The sequence below is a fragment of the Rhipicephalus microplus genome, chromosome X, assembly GCF_043290135.1.
Source record: "Rhipicephalus microplus isolate Deutch F79 chromosome X, USDA_Rmic, whole genome shotgun sequence".
NCBI lineage: Eukaryota > Metazoa > Arthropoda > Arachnida > Ixodida > Ixodidae > Rhipicephalus > Rhipicephalus microplus.
Genome location: NC_134710.1, coordinates 424,873,731 through 424,896,178, shown reverse-complemented (window position 1 = coordinate 424,896,178; position 22,448 = coordinate 424,873,731). Strand labels below are relative to the sequence as shown.

Sequence of the window (22,448 nt, the reverse complement as noted above, 5' to 3'; positions counted from 1 at the left end):
GCCTCCCTTTACCATTTTTCTCCGCGTAAAACTTCGACCGAAGCGGCCTCGGCTTTCCCACTGGCTCGGTTCGTGAGTGCTTGAGCTGCCGTGTGCCCCTCCTCGTTGCCAGCCAGTCGGGTTTGTGTATGTGCGGGGTTCCATATGACAAAAGTATCGTTTTACATTCGAATTTTCACTTCGTTATTGAGTAGGATTCGCAGCATCTCCCTGGAGACACGGTTGTCAGCATAGTTACGTATCCCCGCTTGCGAGTCACTAGTTACTGCGTCGACTTCGGTGGTAGCCACTGCTATGGCGATGACCACCTCCTCAGCCGTCTCGGTGAGTGGCATTTGCACCGTAATGCTCGTCATGCATTTCCCTTTACAGTCGATCACCTCGGCCACGTAACCACACCTGCGTGTGTATCTGGCCACGTCCACAAATACCGATTCCTTGCAATGTTCGAATTTTCTCTGCAATCCTGCGCTATCTGATTTCTTCGGCCGGTGTGATGTCTTGGGTGCATATTTTTGGGCCGCGGTGGAATCACTATTCTTTCTCTCGCTGTTGCGGTTACGTTGGTTTTTTTCTCCTTGCTGCGTGTGATAGTGTATTCCCTGTTTTTCGAGAATGTAGCTGCCCGTTTTCATATTAGAAAGTCGTTCATACTGGGCTATGTTGTGCACTTCTATTAATTCGTCGAGCGTGTTGTGCAAACCTGGTTCTAATGATTTCACTGTGCTTGTGTTCTTGGGTAAGCATAGGACTTGCTTATACACTTTTCTGATTAAGCAATTCAGTTTTCTCTTCTCGGCGACGTGCCGTTCTAGGCAAATTTGTGGCTGAACTTTCGTGGAAAGCGGAAACTGTCCCTCAAACTTGCTATGTTGTAAGCTCACTACGCGGCGTCCTTTTGAGGCTGCCAGCCTTGAAGGCCTTAGGCATTGTGAAATTTGCCGACTCGCTGACAGCAGATCAGGAGCAATATGAAGTACTTTTTCCGCACCCCGATTATAGCCTAGGAACAATTTCAGGAGAGTACACTATAAGGCTACAATCTGGGGCTATCCCACATGCCATAACAGTCCTGCGGAGAGTGCCGATTCTCCTCATAGGCAAGCTAAATCATGAGATCGAGAGACTAGTACGCATGGGGATAATTAGAAAAGTAGACGGCCCCATTGAGTGGTGCGCCGGAATCGTGCTGGTCACAAAGCAGTCGGTAGAGCTAAGAGTGTGTGTAGACCTCACCAAACTAAATAAGTGCATTGTTTGTGAGTGCTTTACGTTGCCTACGGTAGATAAAGCTCTGGGATCTCTGGCAGGTGCTAAATGGTTCTCCAAGCTTCATGCCTTCTCGGGGTTTCACCAAATTTGTCTGAGTAAGGACTCCGAAGAGCTAACTATGTTCTTGACTCCTTTCGCGGGGTACTGTTTTACCAGACTTCCATTCAGAATAACGTCTGCTCCGGAATATTTTCAGAAAGGAATGTCCGAAATTCTATGTTGCCTGCCAGGCGTTGTCAACGTCATGGATGATATTTTAGTGTTCGGCGAAACGAAAGCCTAACATGATGAACGTCTAGCCCAAGTTCTGTCGCACTTAGCTAGTTCCAACGTGACCCTGAACAAAGAAAAATGCATGTTTGGTGTTAATGAAGTGCGATTTCTTGGACATATTTTGAAGGGGAGCGGAATTCAACCAGATCCAGCTAAGGTCAGTGCTAGGAAGGATTTCAGCGCACCAAAAAGTGTCACCGAAGTGAGAAGCTTACTGGCGTGGCCAATCACTTGGGACGCTTCCTGCCTCATTTGGCACACACTACGGCCCCGATGCGTGCTCTTTTACGCAATAATAGCGAGTGGGTTCGGAGGTGCGACCAAGAAAAATCCCTAAATGACCTGAAAGAGCTAATGTGTTCTGCGAAGTGTATGGCCATGTATGACGCAACGCTTCCAACAGTTCTGTCGGTGGACGCTTCCTCTTTCGAAGTTGAAGCGGTTCTTTTTCAGACGCAGAAAACTGGTCAACGTAGGCCAATAGCTTTCGCGTCTCGCTCCCTTACAAACGCCGAGCGACGATACTCTCAGATAGAAAAGGAAGCATTGGCACTGACATGGGCTGCCGAAAGATTTGACAAGTACATACGTGGCCTCAATGTCGTCTTTGAAACAGATCATAAGCCTTTGGTATCTCTATTGGGCCAGATGGCCATTGACGACATGCCAACCCGAATTCACCGATTCAGGCTGCGCCTTATGTGATATCTGTTCAGTGTCCAGTGTGTGCCGGGTAAATCGCTTATCACAGCCGACACACTATCACGGTCACCGGCACTCGGCATTGGCGACAAAACGTCGAGTGTATCAGATGTCACGGTGTATTCTAAGGCGTGTTTGCTGGGATTGGAAACGGGGGACAATTTTTTTATCAGAGTGAAAGAGTGTCAAATGAAAGACGACATTTGCAAATGGTTGCACAGGCTGTGCCAAACCGGTTGGCCTAGAAAACCCACTGTTTCTTCGTTCCTGATTCCACACTGGCAAGATAGAGTGTGCCTCAACATCATTGATGGTCTCTAGTTGAAAGGAACGAGGCTTGTAATCCCGCAACCTTTACAGGCGGAAGTGCTGTGCAAACTGCACGATGGGCATCAGGGCATCGGTCGATGTCGCAGGGTAACTAAAAGTTCGGTTCGGTGGCCTGGATTGAGCACCGAACTGGCCCAGTTTGTGAACCAGTGTGATGTTTGCGCACGCCGCAACGAACTGAGCCCATGATAGCGACCACGACCCCTTCATTCCCTCGGGAGAAGGTTGGGGTGGACTTATGCGTGATCAAAGGTCAGGCCTACCTTGTCGTGGTTGATTACCTTTTGCGCTATCCCGAGATTGCTATTCTTCCTTTCACACAATCTGGCGTGGTAATTGAAAGACTGAAAAGCAGTTTTGCAAGGCATGAAATCCGTAAGTGCGTGGTGACCGATAACGGTCCTCAGTTTGTAGCGACTGATGAACACTTCGCTAGGGCTTATGGGTTCTGCCATGTCACGGCGAGTCCGAGGCACCTGCAGGGCAACGGGGAAGTTGAACGAATGGTTCAGACGATTAAGCACCTCATTTTAAAACCCAAAGACCCTTACCTCGCACTGTTGGCTTACAGGGCAACTCCCGGAGTACTTGGAGTGAGTCCTGCAGAAATACTTATGGGTAGGCGACTCAAGACAAGAGTGTCAATGCTACCTCCTCTCCGAAACACAGGACAGAGCAGCCCGACAGTAGCAGTGGCCACTGACCAAGAGGTCAGGAGGCGGCAGTGCCGTTATTACAACCAGCGACACCGCGCCAGGCCACTTCCCAAGTTGGAAGTAGGGGACCGGGCTTGGCTGAAGAATACTGCTCGGCAAGGACCATCAAAGAGAGAAAGCAAGTGGAAGCCGAGCGAGTGGTCGGTAGTGTGCTCGTTACGTTTTACTGAGAATGACTTTAAGATAACTTTATGATCAGGCTTTTGCACCCAACTGTGGTTTCTACTGTGTTTCGCAGTTATTCGTACTACCTGCAAAAGAACAACACCCAGCCCAGGAAACGCCGGCGAGCGGTTCCAGCTGATGATGTAATAAATAACGCAATTTGCGCGCAACTGATTTGTCAACTGAGTCATATTTACTAATCTACCCAACCTGCCGTAGTTGTTGAATTGCCTGTAACCAAGACAGAGGAAAACCTAATTTCATAATAAAGGGCATCTGGGCCCTTCGGCCACTCTCCTCAGTGCTTGCATAACTGACTGCTTTGTCTTAAAGGAAGAATAAAGCTACTCCCAAATATTTCTGCAATAGAAAACTTTTTTAAAGTTCAGGTAAATCAAACAGGCAGCATTCATTGAGGCCTACACTCTACAAAAGATTGGGCCTCCTAGGGCAAACTGTTCACATATGTGGTGTGATAGGTGCTCCTAATAATGATGAAGAATCGAACCTGTGATGTGCAGATACGAAACGCGTTATTTATGGCCTACTGCTGTGCATAGAAACGCATGTAAAAGCATTTTCTCTGGGAGAAGTGGTGGCACCAGAGCGGGCACGAAGTGAACTAGGACTGTATGTACATAGTCAACTATTTCCTTGTTACTATTGAAATATTGTTTGCTTCTTTATAGTTGAAGATATTACTCTATAAAAGTGTACATATAGGCCTGCATTAGTAGTACGCATTAAAGGGGTGCTGCCTTCGCATGACTTAAGGGGGGACGCGGCTCTTGAAAACCGAAAAATCGCGAAAAAGTCTGTTTTTGAAAAGCTATATTGTTGGATTGTATGTCACATAAACTACCTATTCTGTAAATAAGTATCAGCGCCTAATTCAACCCCAACGTGCAAAAAAAATGATATTTTCGAGGCCACCGCAGCGCCCAAAATGCGCTCAAAAGCCAAAATCGAATCAAACTTCCCGCGCGCGCTATTCGGAGACCACGCGGCCGTGTCGCGCCATCTTCATCTTGTTTTGACCGTGAATTCTTTTTCTCTCATTTGTCCTCTTTCAAAAGGGCGTCAAGAAAAGGTTGAGATGCTATCGGCGTTTCCTCAAGATGCGATGCGAAGCGCTGATTGTCTAGAGTAGCTCATTCATATCTCGCGGGTGAAAGCGCATCCGCCATTGGCTGCTGCGCTGGAAGCGGGGGCGGTCCCTCCTGGCGATGGTGCGTCCGGCGCACTCATCTCGCTGTTGCGCTCTGCTTCGTCCGCCTCGATAGACGTTTGCTTATGAGCCGCTTTTTGCCTTGCGGTGTATTTTCGATCAATTTCTCTTCGTTTTTTCTTTCCGCACAAATTTTGTGCTCTATCTTTGTTGCTGTGCGTGATGCCGGCAACAAAGCCGAAGATGGTGCGCTAGTTCAAAGTGCGGAAACGCGTTATGCGGCTTCTACGAGAATCGAAATTCCACTTTTCTGCTGCAGCTGCCCAGTGCGTAGATGGTTGCGGCGGCGAAACCGTGCTGTCAGCTGTCGCTAGTCCAGAATCTGGCAAACCGTGTGTACCTGGAGCCGCGAATGCATCATGCGCGTCCGAGATCGCTGGATCCAGCAAGTGCTCTGAATCGGTGCGGTCGAGCGTGACACTGAGTGTTACTAAGATCACTAGACACAGCACTTCGTCTTCAACGGGGCTAATAGTGTGCATGGGCAGTCGACCCTTCATTTGCGGACGCATTTTTTAACTAAGGAAGAAATCAATCCGAATGCGAGACGTCGTTCGCACTGAACTCAAATCTACGCCAGCGACGCAGAAAAAAATTTGAACTGATGCAGCCAGCTCTTGAAAGAGATGCCCTGCGCCTTTAAAAAAATTCCAAACGGCACTTAGAGAAGATGTAGGGAAGACAAAAGAGGAAAAGAGTTCACAAGTATATTTAAAGCTACTCTGCTCGAGCTTTTTGAGGAAAACACATGTGCTGAACTTTCAAGGCCAGTTTTCTCAAAATTGATTTTTTAGCTAGTTGTGGTGCTAAGGAAAGCGATTTCTCAAGAGCTGTTTATCAGATTTGTGTGCCATTTCTTTTATTCTTCTTCTGGATGATTTTACCAGGGTACAACAACCTTTTTATTTTGAAAATTGGTGCCATTAATTAATAATAAACAATTTTTTTGATAAATGTCATACCTTCTGGCTACATCAAATTCAAAGTCCCATAAAATTTTTTTGTAGGGGAAATTGAAAAAAGTGGCTTTTTAGTGCCCTAGGATATCCATCTAGGCACGACCTCAAATAATTTCAGCCTTCTGGTATGTCCTGGGATTTCTTCCGGCTCTTCGTCAGGCACACAAGTGAACCACTCAGACCTCAGTAACCCTAGAACGCCTGAACACAATTTCATGAAACTGCAGTTTTTCTAGTTTTAATCTAGTGAATATATCCTGAAAGTTTCATTAAGATATCTTAAAAAATAAAAAATTTTGGTTTCCGGGGTAGCTGCCACCCTTAATCATTCCATGCTCATCAGCATGTCTTGTGCAACTTTTCTGCATGCTTTTGAAAATGCGCACGCAGTTTTCGGGCCACTAAGATTTTGGAACGATGTGGTTTTTCGATATACATATTGTCTCAGAAATGTCATGTACTGCTAGTCGGCACGGCCGTGCGTATGTGCAGTGACGTTTTCGGTGACTTGGCTCGTGTGTCGAAAGAGTAATGATCACGGGACAAGCCATCTAGGCACAAGAGCAAGAACCTTGGACACAGCCTCACGCAACACTGTAGAAATATAGAGATGCTGTACAAAGCCATATTGTCTCATTGTAACGGCTTGTTATCTTCAAAAATAGTTGTAAAGCTCATAATAAATGTGCTCAAGCATAGTTACAGGAAATTCTGCGAAAGCAGAACTACGACAGCATGCACAAGTTGCCAGAAAGGCTACCCACATCGCTATCAATTCTCATCATTGCTGAATGAAAGGGCTCATCCATGTTCAAAGCATTTCAGATTGAAAAATACCGCTTATAAAATGACTAAGTGCTTTTTGGATTAACTACTGGGTCGGAAATTAAAAACTGGGTCAGAAAAAATCAGTGGTTGGTCCCTTTAAGGCAGGTTTTGGCTTGGCTACTAACGGCTATAATACTGTCGTCGAGGTGGCCCTAGTTGTGCTCCACTTTTCTCTATGAAAAAGGGAGCGTTTTTCAAAATTCTCGAATCAAACCCGACTCTGGAGTTTGATACAAGGAAAGTAGAAAAAAAAATACTATTGGCCTAGTTTCGAACGGTACGTTCCAGCAGCCTATGGTGCCGAATTTCGTACTACAAAAGAGTTGATTTCTCAGAATTATCTGCTCGTAAAGGGGTGTAGGGGGTTCTGTTCAATAGCGGTGGTGAGCTGCAATTGACGTCATTTCTGTTTGTGTTCGACTCACCCGGGCACACCGCTAGAGCTCCACTTTATCCATGCTGAGATCATGGCTGCCGTTGCCACGCAAGTGTAGCCGTGCAGTTATGATTGTGCCAACGGCTTCACTGCTGCCGCGAACCGACCTTTTGTCGCCCTACAAAGCTTGCATTGTCATTCTGCTTCAATCAACGCTGTTGTAACCGAAAGAGCTGCATTCGATTATTTGAAAAGTTTCAGTGATATGGAGGATGACTAGAACTTGGTGGCGGGTAAGAAGCAAGACAAGTTTACGGACTATTTTCATGCGAAAAAAAAGTGCGGCAACTTGCAGTTCACACCTTGTTCTTCATTATACTGTGAGGAAATTGTTATGTTAGCGCTTGTAACAATTTCTGGGGCCTGAAATGCTTTACTTTAGATGTTAAATATGCATATATTTTGTTTCGATATATCGAACAATTGCATGATAATTTTTGAGTTCAGTATATCTAGAATGTACTTATTTCATATTGCCAGGACGTTAAATATAACCCTCGGAAAAAGTGCTGGTCGTTGGGTCTTGTTTTCTTTTTCAACGTACAGCCCTGTTCTGATTCTGATGGAGTATGGTGCTCTGTGCGCATGGGTGTGCATGACACTGCACGGCTTGAGGAGCTGATTTAGTAGAAAAGATGCAAGAATGGTCTTGTTGGTCATGATGCATGGCTAAGCATATAGTGCATCATGAAGGACACGGACAGTCAAGACAGGGAAATGTGCTTACGCCAAGGTGATACATACTAATATGTGAACCAAAGGTTCTGAGGCTGCTGGCTGAGCCATAAAAATAATGGATAAATAAAACTATGCGGGTGGGATCCGAATGAATGAGGCTGTTAAAATGTGATGCATTGGCATAAGCAGAGCCACATTGTTCACAAAATCAAGCTCTTTTTTGATGATATTCATTACGAGCCTCAGAAAGTTTGGAAAATTTATTGGGCATTGAAAAAACTACCCATGTGCTTACCTTGCTAGCTGTCCTTCTGAGATGTGGTATGCCGTGTACTCTTGGATCCGATCTCACTTAACTGTACAAAAAGCTTGTGTACGAGTATACGGCTACTTCAAAACTTCGAAGAGAGCAACACTTTTTGTGCAGTCTCTTCGCGATGACAGTGCCCATGTACTCTTGGATCCGATCTCACTTAACTGTACAAAACGCTGGTGTGCGGGAGTACAGCTACTTCAAAACTTCGAAGAGAGCGCCACTTTTTGCGCAGTCTCTTAGCGATGACAGTGCCCGTGTACTCTTGGATCCAATCTCGCTTAACTGTACAAAACGCTGGTGTACGAGAACACGGCTATTTCAAAACTTCGAAGTGAGCAATACTTTTTGCACAGTCTCTTTGTGATGACTGTGTCCGTGTGCTCTTGGATCTGATCTCACTTTACTGTACATAACACTGGTGTACAAGAATACGGCTACTTCACAAACTTCGAAGAGCGCAATACTTTTTTCACAGTCTCTTCGCTGATGACAGTGCAGCATGTTGATGTGTAAGCAGAGCACCCTCTGATGGCTGTAGAGCTAGCTAGCGTGTGTGGCGCCAGCAATCGCGACCACGTTCTGAGAAGGAAAGTTCATAGTCGTTGCTCGAGCAGCAACTCCTTCTCGCTTCTTTTAATGCTCTTTTAAGACTCCCAGAGTGCTTCCTCTCGGCTTCGAGGACAGGCTTCCTTGGTTGGGGGATGTTATCGCACGCGCTCTCAGTGGGATGCAGATATGACAGATCGCTTGATCTTTGCTTCAGCCACGTTTGTCGTTCCCGCTTGCACGCTTATACACGCAGATAGAGCATACGATTCGGGGGGGGCATGTTGTCATTTTGGAATTTATAGTGAACATGACTGCAACGGGGCAAAACTCGTTGAGAGTGTCCATATAATTTCTTTTGTCCTAATAAGGTTATTCCATTATTTAACTGAACGTTTTAAAAAATGCAGCACTGAAAAAATGTTGCTTTGCTAGGTGCTTTGAACGGACCTACATATGCTCTGTTCTTACAGCTCCAAACTTTTCCGAGAAGGCCCTTCTGGCTGCTCCGAGTTTGCTACAAAAGGCACTTTCGCTTGCTCCCAAACCCATGTACCCTGTTCCACTCCTGTTCTTGCGAAAAATAAAGCATTCAGAATGGGGGCTATTTAGGAAGAAATACACCCACCATGTTTTTAAAGATAAACATCACTGTTCTAAACTGAGAAGGTAGACCACATGTGAGAGGACAAAAAGCCTGTTTGGAAAACTGATGGCTCCGTGAGTGTGGATGCATCTTTCTACGCGGCTGAGAAAGTTATGTGATAGTGAATATTGAATGTCAATTGATAACGCTCCGATCGTTGGCTTTTAACATAAAAACTTAGTCACTGGTTCTGAGTTATATACTGAAAAAAATAAACCGAAGTAGGACTGATTGATAGTTGGGCTAGTTGGTGATACATTATGGGCAGCAACAGAGCACCAACTCACGGGACGAGTTTGGGCGCTGTTTGTGTTTCCTCTCTTCGTCCTGTGAGTTTGTGCGCTGTTACTGCCCATAATGAAAAAATAAGTTATCAGTCCCTAATATCTTTAACTTGGTTTGCAAAAACAATGCTATTCTTATTTTTCATACCAGATGCTTTGTTTTGAAACAGTGACCTGAAAGGGGTTGTTTGGCTTACACTTTGCACAAGAAAAACACACCCAACACCGCTGATTCACTGTTATCAGCACTTTCAGACAGATTAGTGAAATCCATTTTTCAGTTTTATCGAAAAATGGATCTCACTGGGCTGGTCCAGGGTGTTACTTATGGGTTCCTTTGCATTTTTAATGTTACAAGAGCTGCAAATAATATTCTTCTTGTAATACTACTGCAAATGCTTAACGTATGAGGCAGGAATGTTACTGGAGCGACACGGAAAAAAGATGCTGGTACATGGCTATGTGCAAGTTCTTTGCTGAAAGTGAATGCGCCAGAAAGTAATGCCATCAAATGCCAAGTTCTTTGGCAGGCACACACACACCCATGCTTACCTACTTGTTTGTAAATAATTTAACCAATGTGGAATTTCTCTGCAATATTTTTTTCGTTTCTGACATTTCAGGCAGGTGTCTACTCATTCAGCATCTTGACCATGCGTGCCCCTGAATACATGGCTTGGCTCCATGACAGAGTGCCTGTAAGTGAATATGCCGAGTTTTATGTCACAGTTGAAATTCATAGATTCTTTAAGGTCCACACTTGTTGCCTCCCATGTCAGTGGCGAGAAATGAAGCTCTTAAGAAGGTGGTGGGTGCCTCATAATATGTCACATATGGAGTGCACTTTCCTCACTCATACTTATGTCCTTTTGTGCTGGTGCATAGCGCAAGTTACTGTGCTCTGTGTACTACAGTCGTACTCCACTGCTATGAAACTGATGAGGCACGGAAAGAATTTTGTTGAAGCGAAAATTTCGGTGTAGTGAAATAGAAAAAATTATAGCTGACCAGAGCTGATGAAACAAAAAAACTTTTATTCGCAAAATTCAAAGACTGTTGGCCCACTTCCCTGTCTTTCCCAGTAACATCATGGTGCAATTCTTACACATGCATAGCAACGACATGTTAAAAAGCACGCTGAAACAACGGCAACAACGGCTTTCGGGGACAAACCTAATAGTTGTACCAACATTACAACACCAGCAGCTGACCACCCTCAAAAGGTATCTTTTGATGGTAGGTGGAGGCGCGATATGGCGGAGGGGTGACTTTTGCTGTTCTTATCATCCACGAGACACGGCTGGCTGGTTTTGTGAATAACACGGACGAACAGCCGCTCTGACCAATGACCACACTAGCCAAATGCGAAAAGAATCAAAAGAATTTCAAATCAAAATCAAATCATTTTATTTTCCCAGAAAGAAACAGGTTCTGGAGAGGTTCACTGGCTAAAAGTTGTTTATGGACAGCTTGACGAGGCCAGTGAACCCTATACAAGGCAGGTGGGACAATGACAAAGATGTGTATAACAATAAAGACCATAAGCTAACATTACAATACCAAATATGGTGTAATAAAAACATATATATACATTCCTACGAAACATCCTGATACCAGCATAGCACAGAAGATTACATGGACGCGAGCAAAAAAAAAAACAAAGAAAAAAAAAACAAAAGAAAAATTCAGTAATCATAACACCATTATTGCCAAAAAATGAAATAATAAAAATAAATAAACGATGAAAATATCAGGGAAGATATATACAAATTTGCTCCTTGTGTATGTGCTGCATCATACAATGTACATCACATGTCAGACAAACAAAATTATACAGACAGAATTATATCATATAACCTATTCGGTACAGCATGGATGCACACACTGAATTCGAATAGTAAAAGTCATTGTTTTATGATTCAACTGAACTGAGCGACTGAGCTTCAGCTTCAGATGGTCTGCGGCTCAGGGACAAGCCAGTGGCAAAAGGAAGGCACTCTCATTGCCAACACTATCTAGCAATGGCAGCCGCTATGCTTAGTAAACATCGGCAGCTTTTGGCGGTGCCAACACGCATTTTAGACTTTGTAGATGCATTTTTAAGTTTTGAAAATGCATCGAAATGTTCAAGATTGTGCTAACTCTACGTCATTAAATTTCTGAGCCTGGAATCGAATCGTCAAATTTCGTTGCAGAAGAAAAAGTGTTCGTTGTGTCGACAATGTTTATGCATTGACTCCCATGGGCTGCTGACGGGAAAGCGAGAATTTTTCGTTGTAGTGGAAATTTTGTTGAAGCGGGGCGCGAGTGTATATTCTTTTTTTTCTGGGCTTACATTATATATTTTTTTAAAGACTGATGTCTGACATTGTTGTGCCCAGAAGTGATGAAGAAGAGGTGAAAGAAGGAATATGCGTGAGCAACCCCCAGTACCTTATTTACTAGAACATCTCGAAAGGTGGTTGTGTACATGCAAGCTTTTCATCTCAAGTAACTCATATCACTGACACATTCAGTGTAAAGTGAATGAGGAGCGCTCGGTGTACTCACCAGGGTAAACAAATGCACTACATGTTGCTTTCAGCTGTCACCAGTATTCTTCTATTGAAATAATGTTGCGACTACCCGCAGACTTCACTCTACCGGATGATGTGTATCGCCGAGTTACCAGCATTTAGTAGTTGTAGCTCTTATGAAGTTGCCTTCACTGCAAAGCTGGACACCTTGCCTAAGATTGGGGAAGAATAACAAGAAAGTTGAAGAAAATAAAGCAGTAAATACAGTTAAATCTTAATACAAATAACGTGGGGAGAATACTGCTGCAGCAGATCTCGCAGCCGGAGAAAGCGTGGCGGCGACTGTGACCGCTGCCTGCAGTACTTCAAGTATGCGCAATCGAGCTGCGAGGATAGATGCAACATTTTTGACATCGGCTGACCGAGAACTCATCGAGCATTGCGCCCAGCAAAAGCAGCGAAACTTTCCTCAGTCTCGGCAACCGATCGCAAAATGAGTGTTCTCATGAGTCAGCGCGGCATCGAAAATTCGTTGGCCCCGATGTATACCATAGTTGACCTCGACATGGTGAACAGTTTACTAAACGAACATGCTGCTTGCCGAGTGCGCCATGGTCAGTTGACCATCGAACGCGACACGTGTGAGTATGGCGTAGCCGTTAAGCTGAAGCTTCACTGCAGCAACTGCGGAGAAGTTGGTTCGAAATGGAGCTCGCGAGGGGTTGGTGGCAGCAGTAACTGCAACCCGTTCGAAATCAACGTTCGCACGGCGCATGCAATTCAGAGCACAGGAAATGGTCAGACAGCTCTGAATGACATCTTTGCCGCTATCGGTGTTTCACATTGGGGCCTTCACACGAAAACGTACCAAGAGTATTTGAAAATGAAGCTTGAGCCAGCAGCATTGAGAGCTTGTGCCGAACATTTGACTAAGTGTGCCACAATGGTAAAGTGCCTCTACGAGGACCTCAATTTCGGTAACCTGGGAAATATTGCCGTCTCTTTTGATGGAAGCTGGCACACAAGAGGACACACCTTTCACGTTGGAATAGCCACTGTGATAAAAGTTTTTTCGGGTTATGTGCTAGACTATGTTGTTCTTTCTATGTTTTGCCTCGGCTGTGAATGTGGTCCAAAATCCGAGAGCCCAAAATACTCTGAATAGAAACCAAACATTCATGCCAGAAAAATATCTCATGCGAGGCTGGCCAAATGGAAGTAGATGCAGCAATGATTTTATTTCAGTGCTCCCTTTCGCTTCATGGCCTCAGGTACACTACCATGCTTTGTGATGGTGACAGCCGGTTGTACAGTGCTGTCAAGAAAGCTAAGGTGGACGGCTTCATAAATGTTGAAAAAGAAGACTGCTCGAACCACGTGCAGAAGCGCATGGGGACTGTGCTTCGGAACCTTGTGCAGAAGCCCAAAGGGTACAGCAGCGAGCGCATCAGTGGCAAGGGCTGCCTCACAGGCGACCTCATCACAAAATTAACAAGTTATTAAGGCTGGGCTTTGATTGATTGATTTGTGGTGTTTAACGTCCCAAAACCACCAAAGGCTGGGCTTTGAAATCCCATTCTGGGATTGTGGATGAGATGCACAAGGCTGTGTGGGCTACGTATCATCATGTGACATCCACTGACGAGAAATCAAACCACAGCATCTGTCCACAAGGCCCCGACCTGAGTCTTGGTGCAAGCTTAATGCAGCCATGGCAAAAAATGAACCCATCCCAAAAAGCAAGTACAATTTGTTAGAGTCTGTGAGCAATGGCAAAAAATGAACCCATCCCAAAAAGCAAGTACAATTTGTTAGAGTCTGTGAGCAATGTACTGCGTCCTGTTTATGAACACTTGTCCGACAAGAAGCTCCTGCAGAGATGCACCAGAGGGAAGACGCAGAATGCGAATGAGGCTTTGCATTCGGCCATTTGGAGCCTCTTACCGAAGGACAAGAACGCGTCATTGTTTGCCGTTAAGACTGCCATGGCACATGCTGTTATGCGTTTCAACTTAGGGAACGACGAATCTAGTTCGCTTATTTTGCATGAACTGCAGCTAGATCAAACATGCACAGGTAACCAGCAGGGGGTTGAGAAAGGCTATCGTCTTGCCGTCGGCTCGGAGAGGAAACGTGCATTTTCAGCGGCGTTCTAGGCAGCCGCAAAGAAGAAGCACAAGCAAAAGCCTGCTTCAGACTACTCCGCAGGGGCTTTCTGAGTGATTGTGAATACAAGCGCTGTGGCTTTCATGCATGAAATTTTCATTTTCACAACTTTTTCATTTTTTTTTGCATTTTTCTCAAATGCAGATTTTTGCATGTCTTGAATTTCGGGATGAGCACTGTGTCGGTAATACTGATTCGGTTTTCTTTATCTTTTTTTGTTTGAATGCTAGGGTATTAAAGTGTGCAAGAAAAACTTGATAAAATTTTTAAGGACATTGTAATATTTTGCAATTTTTCAAAAATCACCAGTGAAAATTCAGAGCTAAGAGAGTGTGACATAAAAACTTTGTAACATTGGGTAAAATTTAGATACTAGCATGAAATTGCATATTTGCACTATTTGAATATTCAGCAATATACAGGTTCAATTATAGCACTTTTGATGCATTACTTTTTATGCAAGTCACATCCCAAATTCATAAAGTAAGAATAGTTGTAACTTTTTTTTATTGATGTAAAGAAATTGTAATTAAATATTTTCAATCAGTGTACAAAGCTGAATATTCTCTGAAAATAATCATGTCTCTAAGCCTAATACTAATATATTTCACTATCGGGTCCCACGTTCCCCCTTAAGGGGAGACACAGCTCTTGCGACCCGAAAATTCGCCCAAAAATCAAATTTTCAAGAAAGTAATTTTCGTATTCTTTCTACCACTGTGTACCTGTGTGCAAGTTTTTGTTTCGGAATACCACATATTAGTGGCGTAACAGTAAATCAAAGATGCGCTGGCACACCCCCAGCCCTTTAAATTGGGGACAAATTGCGTATATTTCGGCTGCCTCTAACTCTTGGAACAACCCACTTCACCGTGGCATATTGGTATCGTTGAAAAGCTCTTGCGTTTGGGTTTTTTGATCGCTCGGTCAGGCAACGGTGAGCTTGCCACTTTCTCAAATAAAAAGGAAAAAGAAAGTAAATGCAAAACTTTCTCATTGGCCATTTCCAGCCACGTGGCTAAAATGGCGCCGTCTGATTGGCTTAGGGCGCTGCATTTGAAAACCTGGCTAGTTGACGCCATTTTGGCCTAGGTTACGATCTTGCGACGAACGTGCCTGTAGGACCGAGAAAGTTCCACTCAGTGTATCAGATTGGCTGAAGGGGAAATAACATGAAAGAATGTGCAAACGGCACCACATCACGGGTTTCTGCAATCCACCAGCAAGCGAGCATTGTTTCTTTGGCACCCGATAACGGTAATGGAGATGATTGGGGCGGTCCGCTCCACAAAGGCACAATATTGTGCCGCTCTGCAACCGATGAGCAAGCGACTTGCGGTGCCGAGGAATCTGACATCGTCGGCGCAGGTGATAGCGGTCCGCAAAGTAAGGGCATGCCGTAATCCGGCTTTACAAGCGATCAGCAAGCGACCCGCAATAATGCCATCCGCCTGAGAACGACTGCATTCTTCACGCCGACTTTTGCCTTGTGCGAGCTGACGAGAAAGCTGTCACGAGCAGCGACATAGCCCAAGTGAGTGCTCATGAGCAGGTCATGCCTGGTCGACTTGAGTCAACACCGGCGGCAGCGGGAAAGACTGGGCTTTTCACGGATGCAAGCGATGCGTCATCGGCCTCCGCCGCGGACACTGCAGCTTCGTATTTGATGGTCGACTTGGAGATCCTGAATGGGCTGCTTGCTGAATCTCTGTGGTGCAAAGCAGGGGGCAAAGTATGTGGCGGGTGTGCAGAACTAGTCACAAGTGACCGCAACTACAGCCTCGCTAAGAAACTGATAGTAGAGTGCGACTGTTGTGGCGAAGTGACGACTGCATGGAAATCGTGCAGAGTCTATGGTGAAAATTCGTGCAATGCATTTGAGATAAATATTTTATCTATGCGTGTAATGCTCTGTAGTGGGAAAGGCCAGGCATTCATGAATGATATTTTCGAGTCGATAGCACTGTCGCAGCAGGGGCTGCACAATAAATTGTACCGACGGCAATTTCTTTTTTACCTGGTTTCCCAAAGTGGCATTTCTAATGGTGTTATACTAGAGCAACAATATCTCTAGTTCTACTCAACCAGTCTCAATAATTATTTTTTTGTCAGACAGGTGGTGAATCGACAAGTGCAGTAGGACGAGTATGCAAGTATATATTATTAAAGAACATTTATCAAAATAATTTTTTTGAAGTTGTCATTGGGTTTTATAAATAATAAATTATCAGATGCCCTAATTTTATTCGAGATTGTTGTAAAATATTCATTCTTGACTGATTGAATCCATATATCATCCACAATTACTGCAGTGTTCAAGAGATTTCCATAATTATTTTTAACTTGTCTTGAAGCGTTTTTTTCTCGTTTTCTAAAAACTGCTTTTTTGATCAAGGTGTAGTTTTCGAATGACAATATTTTTGGTGATACTTATTCTATCCCATCGATCCTTGTTTTGAGCAGTAGGCATAAAATTTGAACCGATAACATAAGAGATGTTTTCAAAATGTAATAATTTCTCCAGGGTGCTACTAAAGCCTTTTGCTTACAGAAATTTGACACGCTGTAAGATTGGTCCAAATTAGTTTAGAGCATTCATTCTTGTAGCACTGCAAGCTGAGACCATACAACATCTTTTACATATGCCACTGTCATTTATCACCACCAGCATTCAAGAGAATGCTGGTCAATGCAAAATGCAAGAGAAATGAGTCAATGCAAAAAACATGAATTTCTTAAGATTTTGAAACGTACGTGTTGCACAGAAAAAGTAATTGCATATTTGAAATCAGCCTGTAGAAATACATAAAGGGTAAAAGTTTGATCAAAATTTACCCAGAAATGAAAAGACAAATTTTTTTAAAGTGGGGTGTCTTTCCTTGAAAGAAATTTGAACTAATGAAAGCGATGAATTGGAGGCTGTATATGATGATGAGTGAAATTGAAGCACCTCTGAAACTGTCACCTCTTATTGCAAAAGTAAGTCAGTGATTCTGTCCCCGTTTTCCTGTTTTTGTTGCTGGAAAAGTGTTCAGGTAATCTCTACATGAGTTGTTTGGTCATGCAGCTACAGTTGAACCCTGCTACAACGAAACTGAAGGAGCACGGAAAAATTTCGTTGAAGCGAAAATTTCGTTGTAGTGAAATCGAAAAAATATAGCCGATCTGAACTAGCAAAACAAAGGGACGTTTATTCTCAAAATTCAAAAAGTGTCCGCTGCTTTTTATTCTATCCCAGCAGTATCACGATGCGATTCTCACCCATGCATAGCGAGGCCATGATGAAAAGCAAGCTGGAATAATGACTACAACCGCTTTCGTGAACGAACCAAAAAGTTGCATTAACTCGTTAACACCAGCAGCTATCCGCCGTCAAAACATCGAGATGGCAGCAGGGTATTGTGGAGCGCTGACTTTTGCCTTATTTTATGCCATTCTTATCATCTATCACTCGTCGCTAGCTGATTTTGTTGATAATGTGGACGAACAGCTGCTCTGATTAGTTACCACACTGGCCAAGTGCAAACAAAATGATAAGCACAGGAATCGGAAAAGGCATCGTTTTGCAGATGCACCCAGCAGCTGCACGAAGGAAACCATGAACTAAGCAACTGAGCTTCAGCTTCGGATCTTCTGCGGCTATACAGTAAACCCAATCTTTAGCATTTTGATGCATATTCAGAACCCGAAGATACGTCGGCGAAGTCTAAAACATGGGTTGGCACCACCAGAAACCACTGCTGTTCAACGAGCATAGGTGCTGCCATTGCTCGATAGCGATGGCAATGAGACTGCCCTGCTTTTGCCAGTGACAAAATTAGGGCAGTCTCATTGCCATCGCTATCGAGCAATGGCGGCGCCCGTGTATGCTAAACATCGGTGGTTTTCGGTGGTGCCAACGCGTGTTTTAGACTGTTTAGACATATTTTCAGGTTCTGAAAATGCATCAAACTGTTAAAGATTAGGTTTACTGTATAGCAATAAATATCTAAGCCTGGAATCACATAGGGAAATTTCGTTGAAGCGGGACGGCAGAAGAAAAAGTGTTCGTTGTGGCGACAATATTTATGCATTGACTTCTATGGACTGCTGACGGGAAACCGTAAATTTTTCGTTGTAGTGGGAATTTCGTTGAAGCGGCGTTTGTTGTAGCGGGGTTCGACTGTATAAAGGGTATTCTTCTAATCAGTATGCAGTGTGAAAGCGCATCTGGTATCTAGTTGGATATGTGTATTCACGAAAAAGAAAAAAAAGTCATTCTGAACTGGTAGGTGGAGTTTCATCGTTCTTTTTATTCGTCTTATTTCGTCCATAAGACAGTAGTGCCTGGGGGTGGCTGCTTTTTATTTTGATTCACAGTGAGGTAGCTGTAGTAGCCATTCACACAAGTAAAAGTCGCCTCTATTTTTAACCACATGCCAGGATCAAACTGATTATCATTGTGTGAGACTGCACATGAAAATACAGTAAAAGCTTGTTAGTTCCACACTCATTACTTCAGAAAATCAGGTAATTGGGGCCTGTTCTCTGGTCATGGCCAGTGTATAGGTTGTTCAATGGCATCAAACTTCCAATAATTTGAACATATTTGGCTGCAACCCGATAATTACAATCATCCTTGGAGTCACGCCAAGCACGAAACGTTACAGATATGCGACACGAAGCAGCGAAAACAGTTTGCACTCAGAGCTAAATCGACCTCGGACATTCACAAAGCATGGTTGCCATCCACAATTGCTTTGTTGGTATGTAATAACCAGTGATTCCACTCCTGCACCAAAGTGTGCCAGATCAGATTTACTGCGCCATCTTGATAATATCGACGGAAATTGCACCAAGCTGCGCCAAAGTCGGATTTGGGAGCATTTATCACCAGCAATGGCCACTCCACTGGAGTGCGCGTCAAAACGTGTATTTTGTTCTCGGGGCCACGAAAGTCACAATCACGTGCCTAGAATTATTCCGCTGAATAAACAGCGATCACGCTTGCGTCTTAAGTAATCCACGATGCTATGTTTGTGCCAACGCTACTTCTCTTGTGCAAGACCGCCAAACAGCAAAACCTGCTCTCCGTAGGGGCTCGAGAAATCTGGTCCAATGGATGCATGAACTTGTGGCGGCGATTCGTCAGCGGATGTCGTCCGTTCCAAGAATGCTGCTGATAGCTCGTTTGAAGTGTTGCGCAGCACACAAATAAACCAATTTTCACTAATAACTGCACGCGTGCCACCAAAATGTCTGTCATCCCAGTTAAAAAAACAATTGGTGGGGACGCGGTGACACTTTTTCTTTAATATATCGTATTTACTCGCACAATTAATGCACTCTCAATAAACACACCCTCAACCTCAGTCGTCACAATATAGATTTTTTTTTCTCTCACGTAATAAACACACCCTTTACATTAATTTGCTTAAGTTTTATTATGCGAAACCCCCTCGGCCACCTCGGCTTGCTCCCTCCTCATCTTTGGTTTTTATTTTTCTTTCTATCTCTGCGCACCACGTCCCTTTTCTTTTTAATTATCCGTGCTCCACATCAGGGTTCACTAATAGTGCTAGAGTAGGCATCGCAACCGACAAGCACACATCGAGCAAAAGTCACGAAACTGCCCTCACCAACCAACAGTCGCTTCCTGCAAATTGCGAGACTTGAAGGCTCAACCACGTGCACGAAATTTGAGTGACGACGACGACGGCAGGATTTGCTGTCGCTATGGTTGTCACGAAGGACCATTCGTCCCAATCGCCTCGGAGGTTTCTGGAAAACCAGATAAAATCCCTTGTGGCCCAAAAAAGAGCTTGACGATTTGCACAACATGGTAGCACAGCTGAACCTTGCTTCGGTAGCAATGAGCTTTTCATGCTTCTTATCACATGCATCACAGACTACGGCAGCGGCTGTATTTGTTCTGTTCTGTTTGTTGTGATGATCTATCCTCCGTACAGAGGAGATAGGTCTTTTTATCTCTGCTTTAGCCACTTTCGTCGGTCCCGTTCGCGCGCTTTTACCAGCTTGTAAAACATGATGCTTGGGGGGATGTTATCGATTGGGAAATTGCACAGAACATCACGGCGATGGTCAGTAGCCTAGCCAGGGGTGGAGGCACATCAGAAACATGTCCCCCCTCCCACCCCCACGAATTTTTTTCACCATGGATATATATAGCTCGATATTACCATTTGCCTGCCCACCCATCCCCTCTTCAGGTCAGGGTGCACTGCCCTCCCCTCCCCCCAAAAAATTTTTAATTCTACCGGTGATTTTGGTGAAAGCAAAGACTAAACGAGAATGTCCACAGAGTTGTTATCGCAGTAAAAACACAGTGGCTCTCGCCTTCGAGTCGTCTTAGGCATATGCATAAGGTACTCTGTGATCTTTTTTTTTTTTTTTTTTGCACTGCTTTCTAGAGGACAATAGAGGGGGATTTCGGAGTAGAGACAGATTGCCCTAGCCACATAAAAACATCACTGCAAAAGGAAAACGAAGTTCGGTAAATCGTGTAGTTTTAGCACAGAGATGAGTGCTGGAAGAAGTTGGCTTTATGAGACTAGCTAAATGACGTCATGTTACACCCAGCAATATGATCAGTTGTGAAGAAAACCTTTTTTATCCTTGAATTCATCTTGGAGAAATGCAGTTGGGACTATGCGAGTCTCTAGCACTGTACGTCACAGCGTTTGTCTACCAAATCTGCTGATAACCACGAGGGTGTATTTAGAATGTCATTTCGTGAACTATTTTATTCAACCAGTATTCTGCACATTTGTTACGAAAATAGTCACTGAACAAGTTCGAGAAGGCTCAACAGCATGATATAATATTTGCATTATCAATTGAAACAGGGAGTGCTTTTAAGATGATTGCCTCCATGAGATTTCCAATGAATCGAAATATTTCTAGCTCTTCACTGGAGACAAGAGCCCTAAATGATCAGTTCATGCCCTTGAACGTAAATGCAACTTAATTCTCTTGCAGGATGTGAAGTAAACGGCTTCATATTGCTCCAAAATAAAAAAATTTTGCGGCTCCAAAGCGCTCCAAAATATAAAATTTCGTTGTTACAAAGTGCTTCAAATTAAAGAATTTTACTGCTCCTACGTGCTCCAAATAAGAGGGCCTCGGTAGCATCACTGAATAAGGCACGAGTTCAGTGGATGTTTTGGCTCAAGACGTAGGGTTCTTGAGCAACGTACACATTGTGCACAGTCTTAAAGGAAAAATAAAGGGTGACTGTTTCTCTGTCCTGATGCACAATAACTACTGGATTTGTGTATGCCTTAAGCACTGATGCAATAGACATTTATTTAATTCTTTTGTTTTTATAGAAATAGATACAATCTAGTGCACTTATAACTGCCCCACTTAAAACGAACTTTTGTTTGAAAGGAACAGTACATGCACGACTGTAGAAATACACATTATTTCAATGGCGAAATATCACACAACGAACATCTCTGAGCCTCACCAATCGGTTGCAGCGAACAGTGCCAGCACTCTGGCAACTTCCAGGGACACCACTTTAGACCACCAATAAGCCATCGAGGAAGTGCCCATAAATTATTAATATTAAATGCTGACCCTGCATCTGTAGCCCTCTAATTGTTGCTCTCCCCGACCATTTTTTCTTATGCACCCCCTTTGTCCTTCGTCCCTCTGCTACTCTGAGCACCCTGCATCGCCAGACGAGGCCCGTGTTTTCAGACCGCCACTGATCGATCTTTTGAAGACCGGTCGGCCAAGTACTCTCTCCAATGTCTTTTATCACTGATTTCGTTATACCCGAGGTCGTTAATGCCGACTCCAGTTATACTATCATTAGCGTTACCGGCCTGGAGTGACCATATCATTTGCCAACATCGGGCCATCGACTGTACCCGATTGTCTGTGTCTACGTCTTGTCTGCATTGGTGTTGTATGACGCCAGTGCACTATCCCACCGACTGTTAACAAATTCCCGATTCGTTCTGTGTTTAGGACCTGTTCTCGCTCACTTTGTGCTCGGCTCAGCATTTCCTCCGCGCGTGTTTGAAAGCGTAAAAACGGCTTTTACGCAGAACGAATCACGAACTATCGAAGTCAGCGGGGCCGCGTAAGTCTGCCAGCACCAGAATGCAATTCTTTGACTTTTGCCCGCGGGGACCACTCTCCCAAGTTTTTCAACGTGTAAGTTGCGCGTTTCATGGACCCCGCACAAACTACCTGGCCTGCCTTCTTCTGGCATGTTTTTGGTTCTCAAGATCGCCTTCTCGCCGTATGCTCCCCTCTCTTCTTTATCGCAACTCATCCGCATGTCTCTCGCAAGTCTCCTCTCATATTTTTATCGCAACTCCACCCGTCTCCACTGCTCCGCGATGCGTGCTGCCAGCTGGCTCATATTCAGAAGT

The 22,448-nt window shown here is 44.2% G+C and overlaps 1 protein-coding gene across 10 annotated transcripts in view; it reads left to right on the top strand.

Annotated features, from left to right (window-relative positions):
• The window catches only part of LOC119160933 (abasic site processing protein HMCES), a 156,388-nt gene that overhangs the window by 78,217 nt on the left and 55,723 nt on the right, over nt 1–22,448 (top strand). For 8 of the 10 annotated variants that reach the window (XM_075880398.1, XM_075880400.1, XM_037413211.2 and 5 more), the window contains one exon: nt 10,003–10,077. The exons of the other annotated variants lie outside the window; for them this stretch is intronic. In XM_075880398.1, the coding sequence (XP_075736513.1) occupies nt 10,003–10,077 (75 nt within the window). The remainder of the gene's footprint in view (nt 1–10,002; nt 10,078–22,448) is intronic. 10 annotated transcript variants of the gene reach the window in all.